We start from the raw sequence: 18,371 nt of genomic DNA on the forward strand, positions 1-18,371 counted from the left end.
ATAAAATATTATGGTTTTTCTCCAAATCCACAACTTACGGTCTCTTTAACAAGTCAACAACTCCTTTCATTGAATGGATCTAGTGCTAAAGGTCTAACAAAATGAATCTCAAGGGCGAATACTAAAAACCCATTTAAATGCATGCCAAGCTTTAAGTCCAGTTCCTGCTTTCTTCACATAAAAGAGGGCATAGCTTTCCATTGTTCAAATATAATGTATACATGTGTAGGTATTTCCAATAAGCCATGAATCCCGATGTTAAGTGCTGCAATATAAGAGGTGAAAAAAGAGTGATCTTGCTGTTAGTCTAAATAGATTGGTCTTCCAAGATTTTATCTAGAGAAACCCTTATAAATCCCTGATAGTGAGCACCTAGGAGAAATCAGCTAGTATAGAATGACAACAGGTCCAATGGAAATACAAAATTGCCTCTTCAACTATGCCATTGAATCCTTCTAAAGGCATTATTGTTAGGGTGGCTTTATTTGTGAGATAGATCTGCAATATGTTTTCCAAGTTATTATGGAGAATGTGCTTAAGTATGTTGTTGTTGGCAGGTTGATTATGTTTCCCAAGTCTCCCAATTATGTATTTTACACTAGCTTCATTTATCTTTAGACTGTCCATAATTATATGTTAGAATTGTAGAGGATATGCTTTTCATATAAGTGGAAAACTTGTGTCTATATCACCAAAGGATGGGAAAGACATAGCCCAACTTTTAAGACACAATCATAGTTTTTGGTTGGGAGCGCAGGAGTTGTGTGCCATTAGTGAACCTTTGGTAAAGATTGTTTCTTGGTTGATGGTGACAAATTCACTCATATGTTTCCATGGGTAATGGCAAAAGAAGTTATCCATTAGTACTATGAGGTCAAGGTGGATTAGGGATTTACTAGATGAGCCTAGATATGAGTGTGATTGATGAGTGATGCAACAATACTTTCTATTGTCTAATTCATGTAGCATGGCTCTACCTCAACCCTTTGTATTCTCATACATGTGGATATGTCGCATGACAAGAGGACACAAAACATGGAAATATGTTTATTTAAGGTGGGACACGTCAACCCCAAAAATAAGACACAAAGGAAAAAAAATTATGTATAATTCGTTACTTTGGAAATATAATTTGTTGTCTTCCCTTTTCATTTATTTATTGTAGATGTTTGGTGAGCTATGGAAGAAGAGTTCTAGAGTTACAGAATTAAGTTAGAGATACAAGGTTCTGATGATATGAGATTCTTTGTTATGAAACCAGCTCACAAAAAGATAGAAAATATAGATAAACACCTTAGAAATAAGCCTCTTCGAGGGGGCAACCTCCTTTACATTACACAAATTAACAATTCTTGTATGATACAAATGACAAGACATCCTTTCTATATATAGGAGTCTAAGGGGTCATAATATAGTCAGAGCCGACATAACAATAATAATGTAAGGGCACAATAATAACAATATGGGGACTACATGGGCACAACAATATAATAAGGGGTTGTACTAATAACAATAAGGGGTTACACTAGTAGTATAGGGATCTAACATGCCCCTCCCCTTCAAAAAGTGTTGTCCTCAACGCTTGAGTAGTTCTTGATGCTTCTGTATAAAATTCGTGTCCTCCCATGTGGAATCCTCAACGGGTAAGTTCTTCCACTTGATGAGATACTCTGAAATTGATCTATTTTGTAGTTGTCAGGTTCTTGTTTCTGTGACTGCTCTAGGCTCCAATATGATTTTTCCTTCCTCATCAAGTTCTGGCAATATTGTTTTAACTGGGATATTTTGCAACTTTTGATGAGTGGCCACACTTCTTCATCTTTCTTCCCTTCATCCCTTGCTTCGTTTATCCAATCTAGTTGGATAATATAAATAACACAAAACAATGCTTCCCCATCTCCATCCTTTCTTGAGAGTGCATCTGTAACACCATTTTTCTTCCATTTTTTGTAGATTATTTCAAAGTCATAACCCAACATATTTGTGACCCATTTTTTCTATTCTTATAAAGATAATCTTTGTTCTAAAAAGTATTTAAGACTTTCATGATCCATTTTTACCTTGAAGTGTCTTCCCATTAGGTAAGTTCGCCATTTCTTAAGTGCATGTAGTATTGCCAACATTTCCTTCTCATAAATAGCTTGCTTGAGATGTAGCTGTAAAAATACCCAATCACCTACATCAAAACTTCTTTCACTGCGATTTTGATCTGCCCATTGTTTCATTTGATTCTGCACCAAAGTGGCATTATCCTTTGAAAGTTGGAGAACTTGTTGTTGATGCTCAATATAATCTTTAACTGCTTGAATCTTTTTCTTCTTGATATGTCCTTCTATCTTGAGAGTTTGAGGAGTCGTAATTTCTTCCAATGCATTACAAGATATGGTTGGATTCATTTCTCGATGCTCGATGTGATCTTTCACTTCTTGAACATTTTTCTTCTTGATATGTCCTTCTATGTTGACAGTTTGAGGAGTGGTAATTCCGAACAATGCATTACAAGATATGGTTAGATTCATTTCTTCTTTCTCGATGTGATCTTTCACTTCTTGAACCTTTTTCTTCTTGATATGTCCTTCTATCTTGCGAGTTTGAGGAGTGGTAATTCTTGCCAATGCTTTACAAGATATGGTCATACTAATTTCTTCTTTCTCTGGGGTTGGTTCCTGGTGTATATCCTCTTCTTTTGATGTTTCTTGATCATTTTCTTCCTCCTCTTCATAATCTATGTAAAATAATTTCTTCTTAGCACACTTATGACCTTTAGTGTATTTGCTATCACAATTGTAACAAAGCCCTTTCTCTTTTTCCTTCCAATTTTTGTCGTGTAAACCTTGTAGGTTGTGGAAGGCTAGGAGAAAAAACACTTCCATAATTATAGTCATGAGTGGTGGGATTCCTTGTTTCCATAATTTGGCTTTCAATTTTTCTTGCCAAGTTGAATGCTTTCTCCAATGAATCAGGTTCCCAAAGACGAACCTCATGTTGAATGTTATCCTTTAAAGTCCCTATGAAGACATCAATCCTTTTCTTCTCTGGAATATCATTTACCCTTATATTCAATTTTTGAAAGTCCTCAATGTGCTCTGCAATTGAACCCTTTTGTTCGAGATTTATCAATTGGCTAAATAAGGTGTTACTCTTTGTATCCTCATAATGTGCTATCATTTCTTCCATTAAAATTGACCAAGTGACAAGTGCTTTGTGAGAACAAAGCCCTTTATACCATAAAAATTGATTTGGTTCTAAATATAAAGATGCAATATGTACGTTTTGTAACAGTTGAACCTCATGTAGATCAAAATATTGCTCCATCTGTAGTATCCAATTTATCGGATCCTTGCCATCAAACTTCCTCATATCGTCTTTTCTTTATTTTAGGATCTTGATCTTGAAACAACTGTAACTCGGTAATTTCAGATCTCCAAGTTTTGAAATTACATCCTATAGTAGCCCTCTGAGTCATCTTTCTAACCCCGCAAGTCTGACAGAATTAGATTCTCCAAGAAAGAGTTATGCCCAATCTCCTAAAATGACCTGATTATATAATGTTTCAATAGAGCGAACTTGTATGACGTGCCACGTGTCACTGTTTTGACCTTTGGATCTGAAAAATATACATAGAAAACTATAGTCTGTCCTCTTTCTGTAAATTCTTACACAATTTGAATTTGTTGCTCAGAGAGAAAGTTATGACAATTTTCCCAAGGTCACCTGTTTAGAATGTAATTCGGGAGTCTGCAGAAACCCTAAATTTATAGGACTATATCTCCCCAAGTATAGAGAAACAAGATCTAAAATTCGGGCTCGAGCTTCAACAAGTTTTCGACTCAAATGGGTTTTAATTTTAGAGTCTAAAACTTTGCAGAAAAATAATTATAGCGAAAATTCCACGATGACCAGTTTGAGATGGAATTCTGGAGCTTGCAAAGAACCCTAACTTCCTCATAACATATCTCCAAAAATATAGCGATAAAAGATCTGAAATTTGGACGTGAGCTTCAATGTGATTTCGGCTCAAATGGGTGTTTTATTTAGCTTCTAAAACATCACAGAAAAAACGTTATAGAGAAAATTCCACGATGTCCTGTTTGGAGCAGCGAAAAATCCTAGAATCCAAAGCTCTGATACCAAATGTTATGAGACCAGCTCACCAAAAAGATAGAAAATATAGATAAATGCCTTATAAATAAGCCTCTTCAAGGGGGGAACCTCATTTAAAATACACAAATGAACAATTCTTGGATGATACAAATGACAAGACCTCCTTTCTATATATAGGAGTCTAAGGGGTCATAATATAGTCAGAGCCGACATAACAATAATAATGTAAGGGCACATTAATAACAATAGTGGGCTTCTATGGGGCACAATAATAACAATATGGGGACGACATGGGCACAACAATATAATAAGGGGGTTGTACTAATAACAATAAGGGGTTACACTAGTAGTATAGGGACCTAACATTCTTCCATCTATAGTTCTATTATCTATCCTGTTTTGTATATTCTATTGGAATTCCCACAAATAGTAACAGTGACTCAATGTCATCGTGCAAAGTGAATTTCATTATAAAATATTCATTAATTTTAATTTATGCCCATGAGTCGTCATCCTCTGATTATTTTTGTATATTTTAGAGCTTTCTGGATAGTTCAGCCGCCAAATTTTCTAGTATCCAACTTACATTAAAGCTCATATCAATCCATTGAAATTGTTCCTGGAAATGTTTCAATAAATAGGAATGAAAACTGGTGAGTTAAGTACTTATTATTTCTTGAAGAAAAGGTCATTATTTGTTTTGGGCTTCACTTTGATATTCCATTTTTTTCTTTCCTATGATTACATGAAAGTTAGAGGCCCTTTAGTGCTTTTCCCTTTCATATTTTATCGTTCAACTTTTTGGTATTTGAAACTCCCAAATTTAAATAATGGCAACTTGGATTTCTTGTGTTTTTGTCAAATCTTTATTTATTGAACAACTACTTCTTCGAATGCGAATAGTTGCAGGAGAATGTTTTGCACCACTGGATATAAATGGTAGGAGACGAGATGTGGATGAGTGTATGGAGTTTTCTAAGGGCATTGTAGAATTTGTTGCACCAACTATATGGTTCGACCTTTAATGCTTCCATTATATTTCTTGTTGATGTCTCTCTATCATCAATTAGAAATTCTATGCTTAAGGTACAATTTAAATGCTTTTTGTTAATTGAATATCTTTATTTCCTCCATAACTTACATTACTTCATATTCTTTGTTGAATTTAAGTTAATTTTCCTCTTTTTGGAACAATAAAGTTATTAATTGAAATGGGCCTTCACCCAAAGGGTTTATATCATGCATCAAAATGAGAAGTGATAATATCTACTCTCATTGATTTTTCCCTAGTTTTGTTGTGCCTAGTTATCCTAACTAGAAACAAAAGTACTAATTGTTCCCCTATATGCAAATACATTGCATTTATGGTTTACATCCAAATTTACAATGAGGACTAGACTCATTGTCCACATAAAAAAAAAAAAAAAAAAAAATGTTATATTTTAATCCACCAAAAGCACAAAATGGGAAAAGGTAAACACAAAAGTAGGGAGATTCTTTAGTCTAGTACTCTATTTTTTTGTGAATCTTCATGGTGCTTATGGTTGATCCACCTATTTTTTGTGTGTGGCTCTTTCTTTTTCTCATTCATCTCTCATATCCCTTCGTCATCATTCTTTTGGGTTGCATGCTTTAGCAATTTCATCTTTAGTAGTTTGATTGATAGATTGAACATATTATGACTTTGGTAGAGCACATTGCTTATTTCTCAAATTATTTTTTGTTCACCTATGGTGGCAAGCTTATTATCATAATATTACTACAGTTTATGTTTGAGCGATTTAAAATATGTGAAAACTTTCAAAAAACAACATGGGTAGACCATTCATGAAGGCTAGCGATGATGGATTTCAGAAAATTTCAAAAGCTTTCTCTTTAGCTCTAATCCTATTGTTAGGGTTTAGAAGACTTGTTTGAGGTTATTTTTATTCTACCCTAAATATGTAAACAACTATACTAATTCTTGAGTTGAATTTTATATACACCACCGGATGATAAGAAGTTAATCACAAGATCATGAGTGAGTAAAACCATATACAAAGAAAATACAAATTACTAAATAGAATCTAGCTTTGAGAAAGAGACACACATAAAGATAAATCATAAATAGGCAGTGTAAATTCTATGTGAAGAGATAGTTTTGTGCTTAGTGATATGCTTATAGTAGCCTTCTAGGCCAACTTGAAGCAATTGTAAAGAAGGAACTAAATAGGGGGATTCAAAACTTTTCAAGTTTTCAACACAATTATTGAATTGATATTTGAATGGATGCCAAATTGCTAATTTCTAGAAGGTGGCACTTCATTGTTTTAATGGTAGAAATATCATTTCATGCATTCCTATGATATCCAATGGATATTTCATCGTTTGTATAGTGACTTGGGAATCTCTCTTACTACATCCTTGGGCTATCCAGATCAGATGTGCTTCTCTTTCTTCATTTTCATGTGTCAAGTGATTAGTCATAAATAATAGATTTAGGAGGTCTAGCTAAACCTAGCTTGAATGGGAAAATTACCTCCTTTCCACTTACCTTGTCTAGAAAAGGACGCAAGTTCTACACAGACTCTGCCACCATGAATAAATATTGTACCTGATTAATGGAACCATGCACTTTCTCCTTTATGTTGGTCAGAAGACTTGCTTCCACAAGGTCACACAAGAGCACCCTTTCCCAGCGCTCATCTGGTCCTCAAACACCCATTACTGGATTCTTTTCAATGTCCTTGAGTGTTATGGGGCTTCTATTGGCTGCTTCCAGTTTTCTCCTAGAATCACCATTCTGGCCCTCTCAGCCTTGGGCACTTCCTGATGATATTATCTTGTGGTGAATTGGTACCTTTGCAATGATTGATGTAGCTGAGATGCTTCTTCTCCCTATACTTCCACATCTATACCTAATAATCAATAGTACTTTATATTTTTTTTGTCTATTTATACTTTTATACATACTTGTAACTTTGACACTCACATAGTATATCTTTAATGGATGGTACATTTGAGTCCCACTAGCCTACTTTTTTGGTATCTCATGGACGTTGATAAAATCATCTTATGTTTGGACTCTAGAGCACCTCCTTACACTAGAGTTTAGATATAATAATTTCACATTATCTAGTACATGTGTCTGGAATAATAAAAACATTGTGAATAGTGAACAATAGTGTTGCAAACATCATGATTTTATTGCCAAAAAATTGGGAAATAACGATTTTCTATCCTGACGTATTTTTTCAAGGTAAAAAAATCACATCTATTGAAAAAATCACACTGTCGTGGACACTGTTGTATTTTTTAAGTTTGCTGATGTTTGAATTTTACTGGGATTTCCCCATATTTTTCTTTTCTACACCCTTGATGATTTTATCTCAATGCATATGTTGACAACACTCATGAACAAAACTAGAGCATGAATTTAGACTTTGTATAGACACATCTAAAATTTGTCATGATTTTAGATTTTAATGTTTTTGAGCTTATTACTTGACAAGATTGTTGCTATGGTACTGCATATATGCAAAATTATTATTTAATTAGATATTAAAACGTTATTGCAATATAAATCGAGCTTCTTTTACATAGTGAAGAAAGTAAACTAGGGTCTATTAATATTCTCCTTCATAAAGTGCTCATTTGAGTTAAGGCAAGATATTAAGCCAAAAGTTTGTGTTAAATTATCGATTTTTTTGTGTGTTTTCTTGTACATAGTGAGCATCTTAGTCAATTTTTTATATCTATTGACAAAAATGTTCATAGCTTGAAAATTTTCATGACAAATGAAATTTACATTTTCCATATAATTATTAAGATGTATAATTATGGATTATTTCTTATTACTAGATCCTCTCCTGCTCTCTAATTTGTCATTTCAGGCCTTCAATTTATATTGGTTTTGAATTTTTCTAAATTACAGGAACTTCGATGGCAACATCAACATTGACAATGGGGCACTTACCTAAGCTTCTATCAAAATCTTTCACAATAGATCTAAATCTCGTAGGGGTAAGGCTCTACCATATGAAACTTGATCAAGGTTTTTTGTTGTAAAAGAAATTGTGGATGACATTTATTTTGGACTATTTAGTCCAAAGAAATTAAATTTTAGTTTTGGATCTTTTAGATGAAAAATTAATTAGAGAGCAAGAGTACTTATCTTTGTTTCTTTAATATAGTTAGTTTTATTAGCAATCTTTCTTGGTGCTATATATATATATATATTCAATTCAGACATGATGTGGGGTAAACTGATGTAAAAGGTTATGGATTGGAATTGTTAGGGTGGAAAATATGAGAAGGAACAACAAGTGTAAGATTGGAATTTGAGTCATTCAAAAAATGGGAGTTAAATCCAAAATGAATTTCACAAAGCTAGTGGGCAAAACAATCAATTCGGTCTAGCTTGGGTTTCTGAAAGGAAATGTTATCCTCCTCACCTGTTTTCAAATCCCATTGGTGACATGTTTCTTCTTTGTGAGTTGATTTTTCGTTAAGGCTCTTCATGAGCCAATAATCAAATTGGGCCTGGGAAGTTACCAACAATCTCATTCTTGCCTATGCATTGGAGGGTGGGAAAACTAGTTACATGTAAAAAAGGAAAAAAGTTAATAAGCATATTGATAAACTAGTTTAACACTCAAGTCAAAAAATTTATGACGTTGTTATGGGCGATTTGTTTCATGGTATAGTGGTGATATTTCATAATCCCCAAAAAGTTTTAATGCCCTTATGGCATGTTTCTCCCCTTATGGGTTTTTTAACCCATGCAAAATTATATGTCTTTCCTATATAAGCATGTCTCTCTGTAGATGGATCATGCGACTGGGTGCAGGCCCTGGGAATATTTGACTAATTAGATTCCCCCTCACTATGGCTTGTTAGACAAGGGGTTCTTTTTTGGGTTGTGAGCTGGCTACATCCCATTGTAAAATTCCTACATTGGGAAAGGGCATGTTTACTACCAAGTTAATGAGAAGCAATTCAAACAAAAAGGAAAAAGGTTTGGGATGTTAACATTGAATAACCAAGGAGTGTAAATGTAAATTTTGTTGTTCTTTGTAACATGGCTACGTGATATTTCAAGAAATGAACATTATCTTAGACCATCCTAAACTAACAAGGGAGATGACTATTCAAGATGCAATTATGGAAGTGGCTACTATCATGGGAGAGAATGTGAAGCTTTGATGAGGTTTTGCCTTGTCTTTTGAAAATAGTGTTGTCTCCTCATATCTTCATACTTCTCCCCAACCAGTTTTGCACTATTTTAATAAGGTAAATGTAGTTTTTTTTTGTAACATGGCTACGTGATATTTCAGGAAATGAACATTATCTTAGACCGTACTAAACTAACAAGGGAGATATTTATTCAAGATGCAATTATGGAAGTGGTTGCTATCATGGGAGAGAATGTGAAGCTTCAAGGAGGTTTTGCCTTGTCCTCTGCAAATGACGTTGTCTCCTCATATTTTCATACTTCTCCCCAACTAAGTTTGTACTATTTCTAATAATACATTATTGGATGCCTTCTATTGTGGTGGATGAGGGAATATTGACACATTAAAGAAATGGGATTTCATATGCCTCATATGTTTTTGATTTTTGATAGTCGTTAAAATCAAAATGGATGATGTCACTTTTCAAGCTGAATTTATTATCGCAACTATCACATGTATGATTGGCATGTTTTAGATATTAGTGCTCAAAATTAGGGATTGGATTGTCATCTTGGATTTTGTCGCACTTCACTTTCTACTAGTGATACAGTGAATTCTAGCTATTTGAATAAGAGTGGTTTGATTATGTATTTTACACGGAGCTTATACATATCTTGATTATCTTGTTCAATATCAATATAAAAGTTTAAGGATGACAGAGAAACAAGGCCATTCAATCAGATATGTTACTTTTTATAGCCCTCTAAATCACTAAGCATTATCCGACATCCTTATCCACTTTTTAAACATTTGAATTTTTACGATTACACTATAGTTCCCTCCAGAATCCCACATGTTTGAATTTCTACATATATTAGAGAAATATTTAACTTGTAGACAGTTTTGGTCTTCATGTGAGTATGCACATCATCATCCCCTTGAAAATAATAAAATAAATGAAAAATTGGCTATAGAAGGTAAAATAGAGCAAACAAAATGGTTAAACTAAGTTATGCTTCACTTCCATGCATTCTGGATCTTTGTAAGTTATTGTTGGCACTCCCTGTAAATAAATTTCTAAATAAATTGGGAGTACCAACACAACTTGGACTAGATTATTTGTTCAAAGGTTTTCCTCCAATAATCATTGTGTTTGTGTATGCAGGGCTTGGTTGCATAACTGGCATGTTGACATTGGAATCTAAAAATGGGGGTGCATCAACAGAAGTGCTTCAAAGGGTGGACTCAAATCTTGCAATGCATGTTATTGCAACTAAGCCTATGTTTCTCTCAAAGGATCATGTTGCAATTCAAACATTAGAGGTTGAGCATGATATCCTCAAAACTTAGGTACCATGTTTTCGAACTTTAATACCTATATTACACCGTGTGTTGTGAGTGCCATATATGGTCATTTTAATTGAACAAAAAGATAACCCAGGTAAGTATGTTAAAACTAAAAAATATAGTGAGTGCAAGGTTCAAGCCTAATTTGACCTATGAGCTTGATGCCACAAATCATAAATGACTCTTTTTAGAAGGACCTTAAATTTTACAGTCAAGTAAAACTGAAAGCTGGTACTATAATGGAACACACCGATCTTTCAAACTAACATCCAAATGAGTGTTTTGTGACTGGATAGTCAAAAGATGTTTATCATTGTGACTATGCTTTTGCTTCCCATTTTTGAACTTTTTTTCTTTGTTTTTAATGGCATAGAGAATGGAAAATAGCTTGATGATTCCACCCCAAGTTTCCTAAATTAAATATGTAGCTTGAATGAGTATGTGGAATTTACCTTAAACATCAAGTAGAGATATTAGGACCAAAAGCCACAAAATAGGACTACCGAAAATGAAAAGGGAAGAGAATTTGAGTACTTGTATAGAACTAAAAACTTGTGTAAAGAGAAGAGAAAAAAAACACATTTAATCTGATAAACAATGCAAATAATAGTAAGAAATTCTTTAGGAAATCAAAATGAAACCTGATTCCCACCACTTTGAAGTCATTTTCTCAAGACATATTTATATGAACTTTTTAATTTAGTTTTTTGTTCATTAAGAAGTGGGCCCATAAAATAAAAATGAGATGGTTGATGGAAAAGCTAGAGGAAATAATGGTGACACAAACAAAACATTTGACCAACTCACACAGAAAAGGAGAAGTTCACTTACAGATTTGGTGAACCGTGACACTGAAGAGATCTATGGAAGAGAAACAACATTGGGTATGTTTTAAATCAAATTCTCTAAATTATGTCCAGTGGTTTAGGTTCATAACTTACTATACTTGCTTTTTATTCTCTATAATGAGTTTTAACTGTGATTATAAATAATAGAAAATTCATTGCAGTTGTAACTTTATAATGAAAAGGTATTTTGATGGGCTTATCATTTTGGCTTCAATACTTTATAGCTAGTTGAATGATTTATGTTTTTTAATAATTTATTTCCCTAGTTTGAGAAAGATGGTTTACTATCATGAGCATTGTCTTGCACTTTCCTTCCTAATCGCAAATCATTGGTCTAGTCACCATGGATTTTCTTAATTTTGAGTCATGCATTTACACAAGTCCCCTAACATCAGGGGCATGCTTTATTCACTAAGAAGGAATATAGGCAACAATCAGTTTACTTCCTAGTTTTTGTTGTTTCTCTTTAATTCTTGTTGCATAATTGTTTTTCCAAGACATGGAGAATATATATATTTATCATGATAGAATATATCAAGTTTAAACTGCAGATATTATTGCATTTTAAAGTGATTATAGGTTTATTTTGGTGGTTTTACTTTTTTTCTTCACCACATAAAATATTTCTTTGTCTGGCATATCAAATTAGAAGTGATATTGTGTTCATATTTTGATGGTATAATGGAATAAGAAAACAAACCTTATAATGAGTGATGTACATGTCTCAAGGTTGGTATATTTATATGTACTTGGCTTCTTCAAGTACACATGTAGATCATGAGGCATGGTTGATTGACTCAGGTGCATCCTTTCACTTCACTCCCCATAGAGAGTGGTTCTGCGAGTTTGATAAATACGATGGTGGTGATGTCTTCTTAGGGGATGATAGGAAGGCTAGAATCGTTGGTCGTGGAAAAGTAAAGTTGAAGTTGCAAGGTGGAATGGATAGAACACTTCCAGGTGTTCTACATATTCCTGCATTGACCAAAAATCTGATTTCTGTAAGCAAGCTGGATGATGCAGGTGTAAAAACAGTGTTCGAGAAGGATACCTGTAAGATGGTTTAGGGAGCACTGGTATTGATGCGGGGAGTTCGGATTGGAACTCTGTACAAGCTGCAAGGTAGCACTGTTGTTGATGGGTGCACCAGTTCTGTGGTTCCTGAAAGTGGAGCAGGAAATCTAGTGGTCTTTGGAGAGAAGACCATGTTGTGGCATCGAAGGCTTGGACATATTGGAGAGAAGGGCCTTCAAATACTTCATGGTAAAGGTATGGTAGAAGGTATGAGTAATATCTCTCTAGATTTTGATTTCTGTGAAAATTGTGTATATGGGAAGTAGAATCGGGTGAGTTTCCCCTCTGGTGGTAAGAGGGTGAAACAGATATTAGAGCTTGTGCACAATGATGTGTTTGGACTTGTGAAGGTTGCATCACTGGGTAAGTCTATGTACTATGTATCATTTATAGATGACTTCTCAAGGAATACATGGATATATTTCCTTAAGAAGAAATCTGAAATCTTTAACAGGTTTAAAGAATTTAAGGCTCTGGAGGAAAAATAGACAGAGAAGAAGATAAAGGTGCCGAGGAAAGATAACGGTGGGGAGTTTTGCAGTAAGGAATTTGAAGAATTCTGTAAGAAGTGTGGTATAGCACGGTAGAAGACTACTCCATATACACTTCAGCAAAATGGAGTTGCAGAAATAATGAACAAGACATTGATGGAAAAGGCAAGAAGCATGCTCAGTGGTGTCGGGTTAGAACAGGAATTCTGGACAGAGGCGGTGGAGACAGCATGTTACCTGGTCAACAGATCACCTTCATCAGCGTTGGAGGATAAGACTCCACAAGAGGTATGGACTGGTAAGAAACCCTCTCTTTCACAACTGAGGGTATTTGGATGTGATGCATATGTACATGTTCCAAAGGAAAAATGAACCAAGTTGGATAGTAAATCTGAAAAGTGCATCTTTATTAGGTATAAGGATGGTTTAAAGGGTTATAAGCTTTGGAACCCAGTAACAAGGAAGGTTGTGTACAACCGAGATGTGGTGTTCAGAGAGGTAAAAGATGTTATTAAACATGAAGTCCACCAAAGAAACCTGAGAAGATAGAGTTTGAGCTAAAGGAGGAAGAATCAGACTCTACATCAAAGGAGGAATCAGAAGATGAAGAGCCACAAACTTCGGGTGTGAGAAGATAATTTCGAGAAAGAAGGCAGCCAGAAAGGTATAGTCCATCTGCTTTCTGTTCAAATTTTGCTTTATCTATTACTGATGATGATCCCAGAACCGTGAAGGAAGCAGTAGATTCAGAGGATGGAAAACTCTGGAAAGAGGCCATGGTTGATGAAATGGCATATTTGCACAAAAATGAGGCTTGGGATCTAGTGGAGTTGTCGGCTAGAAGGAAACCCATTGGTAGCAAATGGGTGCTCAAGAAGAAGACAAATGCAGAAGGAAAGGTGGAGAAATACAAAGCTCGGTTGGTAGCAAAAGGTTATTCCCAGGTGCCAGGAATTGATTTTGGTGATATTTTTTGTCCTGTTGCCAAGGTAACTTCTATTAGATTACTTTTATCTGTTGTTGCTGCTTTTGATTTTGAGGTAGAACAGATGGATGTGAAGATAACATTTCTTCACGAGGATCTGGAAGAGGAGATCTACATGAAGCAACCTGAAGGTTTTGCAGTGAAGGGTAAGAAAGAAATGGTATGCAAGTTAAAGAAGTCTTTGTATGGGTTAAAACAGTCACCAAGGATGTGGTATAAGAAATTTGATACATTTATATAGGAACTTGGCTTCACTAGAAGCAAAGAAGATCATTGTGTGTATTTTAAATTAATTGGTCACCATGTTATTTATCTGGTATTGTATGTGGATGATATGTTGCTGGTTGGAAATGACAAAGAAATTATCCAGAATTTGAAGACCCAGTTGTCCTCCAAATTCGACATCAAATATTTTGGGCATGGAAATTAAAAGAGACCGGGCAAAGAGGAAGCTCTAGTTAAACCAGAGGAAGTATGTCGAGACAATATTGCAGAGGTTTAATATGCAGGACAGTAAACTGGTGAAGGTTCTTATTCCTGTAGGTGTGAGGTTATATGCTGAACAGTGTCCCAAGACAAAAGAAGAGGAAGAGGACATGTCCCGTGTTCCATATGCAAGTGCAGTCGATAGCCTGATGTATGCAATGGTCTATACTAGATCGGACATTGCACATGCAGTGGGAGTATTGAGCAGGTTTATGTCAAAACCATGGAAGGAGCACTGGATAACAGTGAAGTGGGTTTTTAGGTATTTGCATGGCACTAGTGATTATGGTTTGTGCTACCAAGGAAGACTAGGATTGGACAGAGTGTTGGATATCTGTGGCTTTGTTGATGCAAACTGGGCTGGAGATCTGGATCAAAGAAGATCTACAAGTGGGTATGTGTTTAACCTATTTGAAGGTGCAGTCAGTTGCATGAGTAAGAAACAATCTATAGTGGCACTATCAACTACAGAGGCAGAATACATGGCAGCCACTCATGAAAGCAAGGAAGCAGTTTGGTTGCAAAGATTTTGTTCAAGTATGGGGTTAGTACAGGGAGCTATAAACATAGACTGTGACAGCCAAAGTGAAATTTTCTTGGCAAAGAACAACACATATCATTCAAAGACAAAGAACATTAATGTTTAGTATCACTTTGTGAGGGATATGATAGAAGACAAAAAGGTGTTGCTGGTAAAGGTGGACACTTTGAAGAATACTGCAGATGCATTGACAAAATCTATGAGCTCTGAGAAGCTCTCTTGGTGTAGAGAAACAATGGGCGTTGCAAGGATGGATAAATGACTAAGCTCTCTTGTGGTCCCCTGTGGAAAGAAAACAACAAGTGGGAGAATGTTGGGTTCTGTTATATTCTTTCCACTACTAGCCCACGTAATTAACCGAGGGGTTAGAAGGGGGGCGGAGCCCCCCCTTCGTTGCGCCGATTGTGTAGTGGGGGGAGTCACAGGGGGTTTGAGGGGTGCATGTAACCCCACTCTATGGGGTCCGAGGCAACGCCCCGGGAAATTTTGTTTTTGGACCCTATATTAGGTTGGGCGGACCTACCTATGGTTTTGTGCATGATTTTTCGCACATGATTTTGGATGCGATGGTTTTCGGTCCATGGTTTTGGATGCAATGGTTTTCGGTCCATGGTATTGGATGCTTCGACATGTATAAATATGTATTGTAACATTGAAAGGAACATAATGAAAAATCAAGCTGGTAGTCCCAGTTTTGGGATCCAAGGGAAAATCTCTATGTATATGTGTTTTATGTGTTATGCTCTCGCATTGTTTATTTTCTGTGTTTTAGAATTCGTATGCAGGTAATTTCTGTACGGGGTTAAAACCTACATTATATCATATCATTTCGATTAATATTTAGTATTCCTCATTTTTGTCTTTATGATTTCTGGTGCCTAACGAAGCTTTGACAAGTTGTAAAGGATGTGGGACAAATTGTGGAGCATTTTTCCAAAGGGTAAACTAGTTATCCATTAATTATGTCATTGATTTCTTGGAGTTTTTGTGCTTTGAGTTAAAGGTAGATGTGTCTCCATCATTTGAACTAGTTGCTGGTCTTTTGCAGCATCATTGTAGAAACTATGATGATGTATTTTTGTGACAAGTGTATAAAAGGAAGGGTTGCACTTGCTGCAGACATGGATGCTCAACTAGTTCGAGTTTGTGACAGATGTTTGTTATGTTGTTACAATATCTTGTAGATATAATGTTTTATATTTTTAATGTTGGTAATTATATTAGTAAAAATTAAGAAAATTCCTAATAGTAGGATTTGGAATTAATCATCTTGCTGGAAATTTTATTCTTTTATTTTATGGGTTAATAAAATGTTTACCAGGTAAAAAATTAATTATACAAATGAAATTAATATAATATAGTGAATTTGTATTGAGATATGTAATTATTAGGTAGTACTTAATCACAAATAGAAAATGTATGGAAGCATTATTTATATGTATGTTGATCATTTAGTTTATGTGTCCATGGATAAGTTACACAAAGGTTGACTAGTAAGAAGGAGACAAGCAACAAAGCCATAACACAATGAAGTCAAATTGATCTTTTGAAAAGTCTTATGGTGTGATAGAAATTACTTTAGACAAGTTCTAAATTTTTGATGTTTAAGTCAAGTATTCAACATTAAAATGTACACAGAGGCTTCAACCAATGGATAAGAGTTTCAAGCACAATAATTTTTTGTTGTCCACTAATCATAGGTGTTCATGAAGAATAATTCTATGAAGTTGAACATAGATGACTATTTCTGAATAGTGATGCTTTGTGAGCAGCCAATTGTACTACTACTCATGGGTCATGATCCTCTATAGGATATAGATATTAGCCCTTGGGTCTATCAAACCTTTAAACTTGTTTAATATGTAGGTGTTTAGCTCCTCAAAACTTGTCTTTTGAATCCTAATGATCCGAGTTGACTCAACTCGCGGATTTAACCAAGCTCTTTTGCTTCCATGAGGTAGTTAGAATTGAATTTTAGCAGAGCATAAATGAACATACATGCATGCTTAAGAAAATGGAAACATAATGACAATCAGCGAATCAAGGACATGAGACATTGATAATGGAGTTGGTCCAGTGTGGACTACATCTCCGAGCTCGGTTTCAAGATGGTGTTGGTCACTTCATTCAGTGTTGGAAATGGTGAAGATGTACATGGAATAGGTTTTTTGGCATACAAGGACATGTGCCCTTGATCCAGGTCCGGGTGTGAAGAAGGACCCTTCCAAGACCTTTTACTTTCGTCATGTGTTAAATTGCATTTTAAAAGAACATTAATGAATACATCTGCATGCAGAAAAGATGAGGAACATAACAATCATCAACACATGAAAACATAAGTCGTTGATAATGGAGTTCATCCAGGAGGGACTACGTCTCCGGGCCCCGGTGTCAAGATGGTGTAGGTTGTTGCATTAAGTGTTGTCAATAAAGATGATGTACACAAGAGATGATGTCTCGATCATACAAGGAAAAATTCCCTCACACACGAGTGGCTCTAAGAGATGCTACACAACTGGAACTCTCAATCAAAAGACTCCTATCAGTATGACTCAAAAACATGCATGGTGAGCATCCCGCCAACATGGCACAAAAGGGATGTCAAAACAAAACACATGTATGATGGCAACAAGAGTATCCTAGCAACATACAACAAGGGATCTCAAAGCATAACATGATGAGTTATGACAACAAGTACATCACATAGAAGATTCCGCATCAAATCAAGCAAGGAATCATGACAACATGTAATAAACAAGATCCTGCACCAACATCAATCAAGGATCTGTGCAACATAATGCAGAAAGAAGAAGTCCATGAATACATCATATACCTCACAACCAAGGGCCATCTAAAGAAGTGGATGTCACACTGCTGAAGCTCCTCAGACCATCGATCTCAAGGCATTGATCATATGAAGATGGCTGCTCACACAAGAATGTGGACATCTGCACTGGCACTTAGAAAAGTGACTAGAAGAATAAATGAGAGAATGATAAAATTTGAGTGTACCATCACATTTTTGGCATCGAGTAGTACTGAATCGACTGTCCAAAATCTGAATTCTGAGAAGTTGAGAATTCTGGGCTCAAGGAATCTTCTAGATTCCCCCGGGATTCCTCAAAGATTCTGTTCCATGGATGGATTGGAAATCTGCAACTCAGATGGCGAATCTGATCTTTCCTTTGCGATCCCTGCGGAAAACCATGAAAAACAAGTATAAACTTGACTATATTCTAAAATGTCAAAATTTTACCTCCTTGGGAAAATTTCATGGCTCATGGTTCTGCTCCCTGTTTTTGCTGAAATCATGGTTCCACGTGCATTCTAAAAATGACCGAA

The 18,371-nt window shown here is 35.4% G+C and overlaps 1 protein-coding gene across 1 annotated transcript; it reads left to right on the top strand.

The window, feature by feature from the left end:
* The first annotated feature begins 8,046 nt into the window (after positions 1-8,046).
* Positions 8,047-10,607, top strand: LOC149139075 (elongation factor Ts, mitochondrial-like). The gene is made up of 3 exons (XM_089449741.1): positions 8,047-8,106; positions 9,420-9,591; positions 10,423-10,607. The coding sequence occupies exons 1-3, from the start codon at positions 8,047-8,049 to the stop codon at positions 10,605-10,607; spliced, it is 417 nt and encodes a 138-aa protein (XP_089305867.1).
* Positions 10,608-18,371: the final 7,764 nt, after the last annotated feature.

Source organism: Pinus tabuliformis, chromosome X (genome assembly GCF_031772625.1).
Source record: "Pinus tabuliformis cultivar Carrire ecotype Pingquan chromosome X, CPIR1, whole genome shotgun sequence".
In the NCBI taxonomy this organism is placed as follows: Eukaryota; Viridiplantae; Streptophyta; class Pinopsida; order Pinales; family Pinaceae; genus Pinus; species Pinus tabuliformis.

What these genes read in the sequence shown, in the direction of transcription:
- LOC149139075 (XM_089449741.1), top strand. Translation starts at nt 8,047, where the DNA reads ATGGGGCACTTACCTAAGCTTCTATCAAAATCTTTCACAATAGATCTA. An exon ending in TAGATCTAAATCTCGTAGGG is followed by an intron (nt 8,107 to 9,419) that starts GTAAGGCTCTAC and finishes GTGATATTTCAG; the next exon opens with GAAATGAACATTATCTTAGA. An exon ending in TCATACTTCTCCCCAACTAA is followed by an intron (nt 9,592 to 10,422) that starts GTTTGTACTATT and finishes TTGTGTATGCAG; the next exon opens with GGCTTGGTTGCATAACTGGC.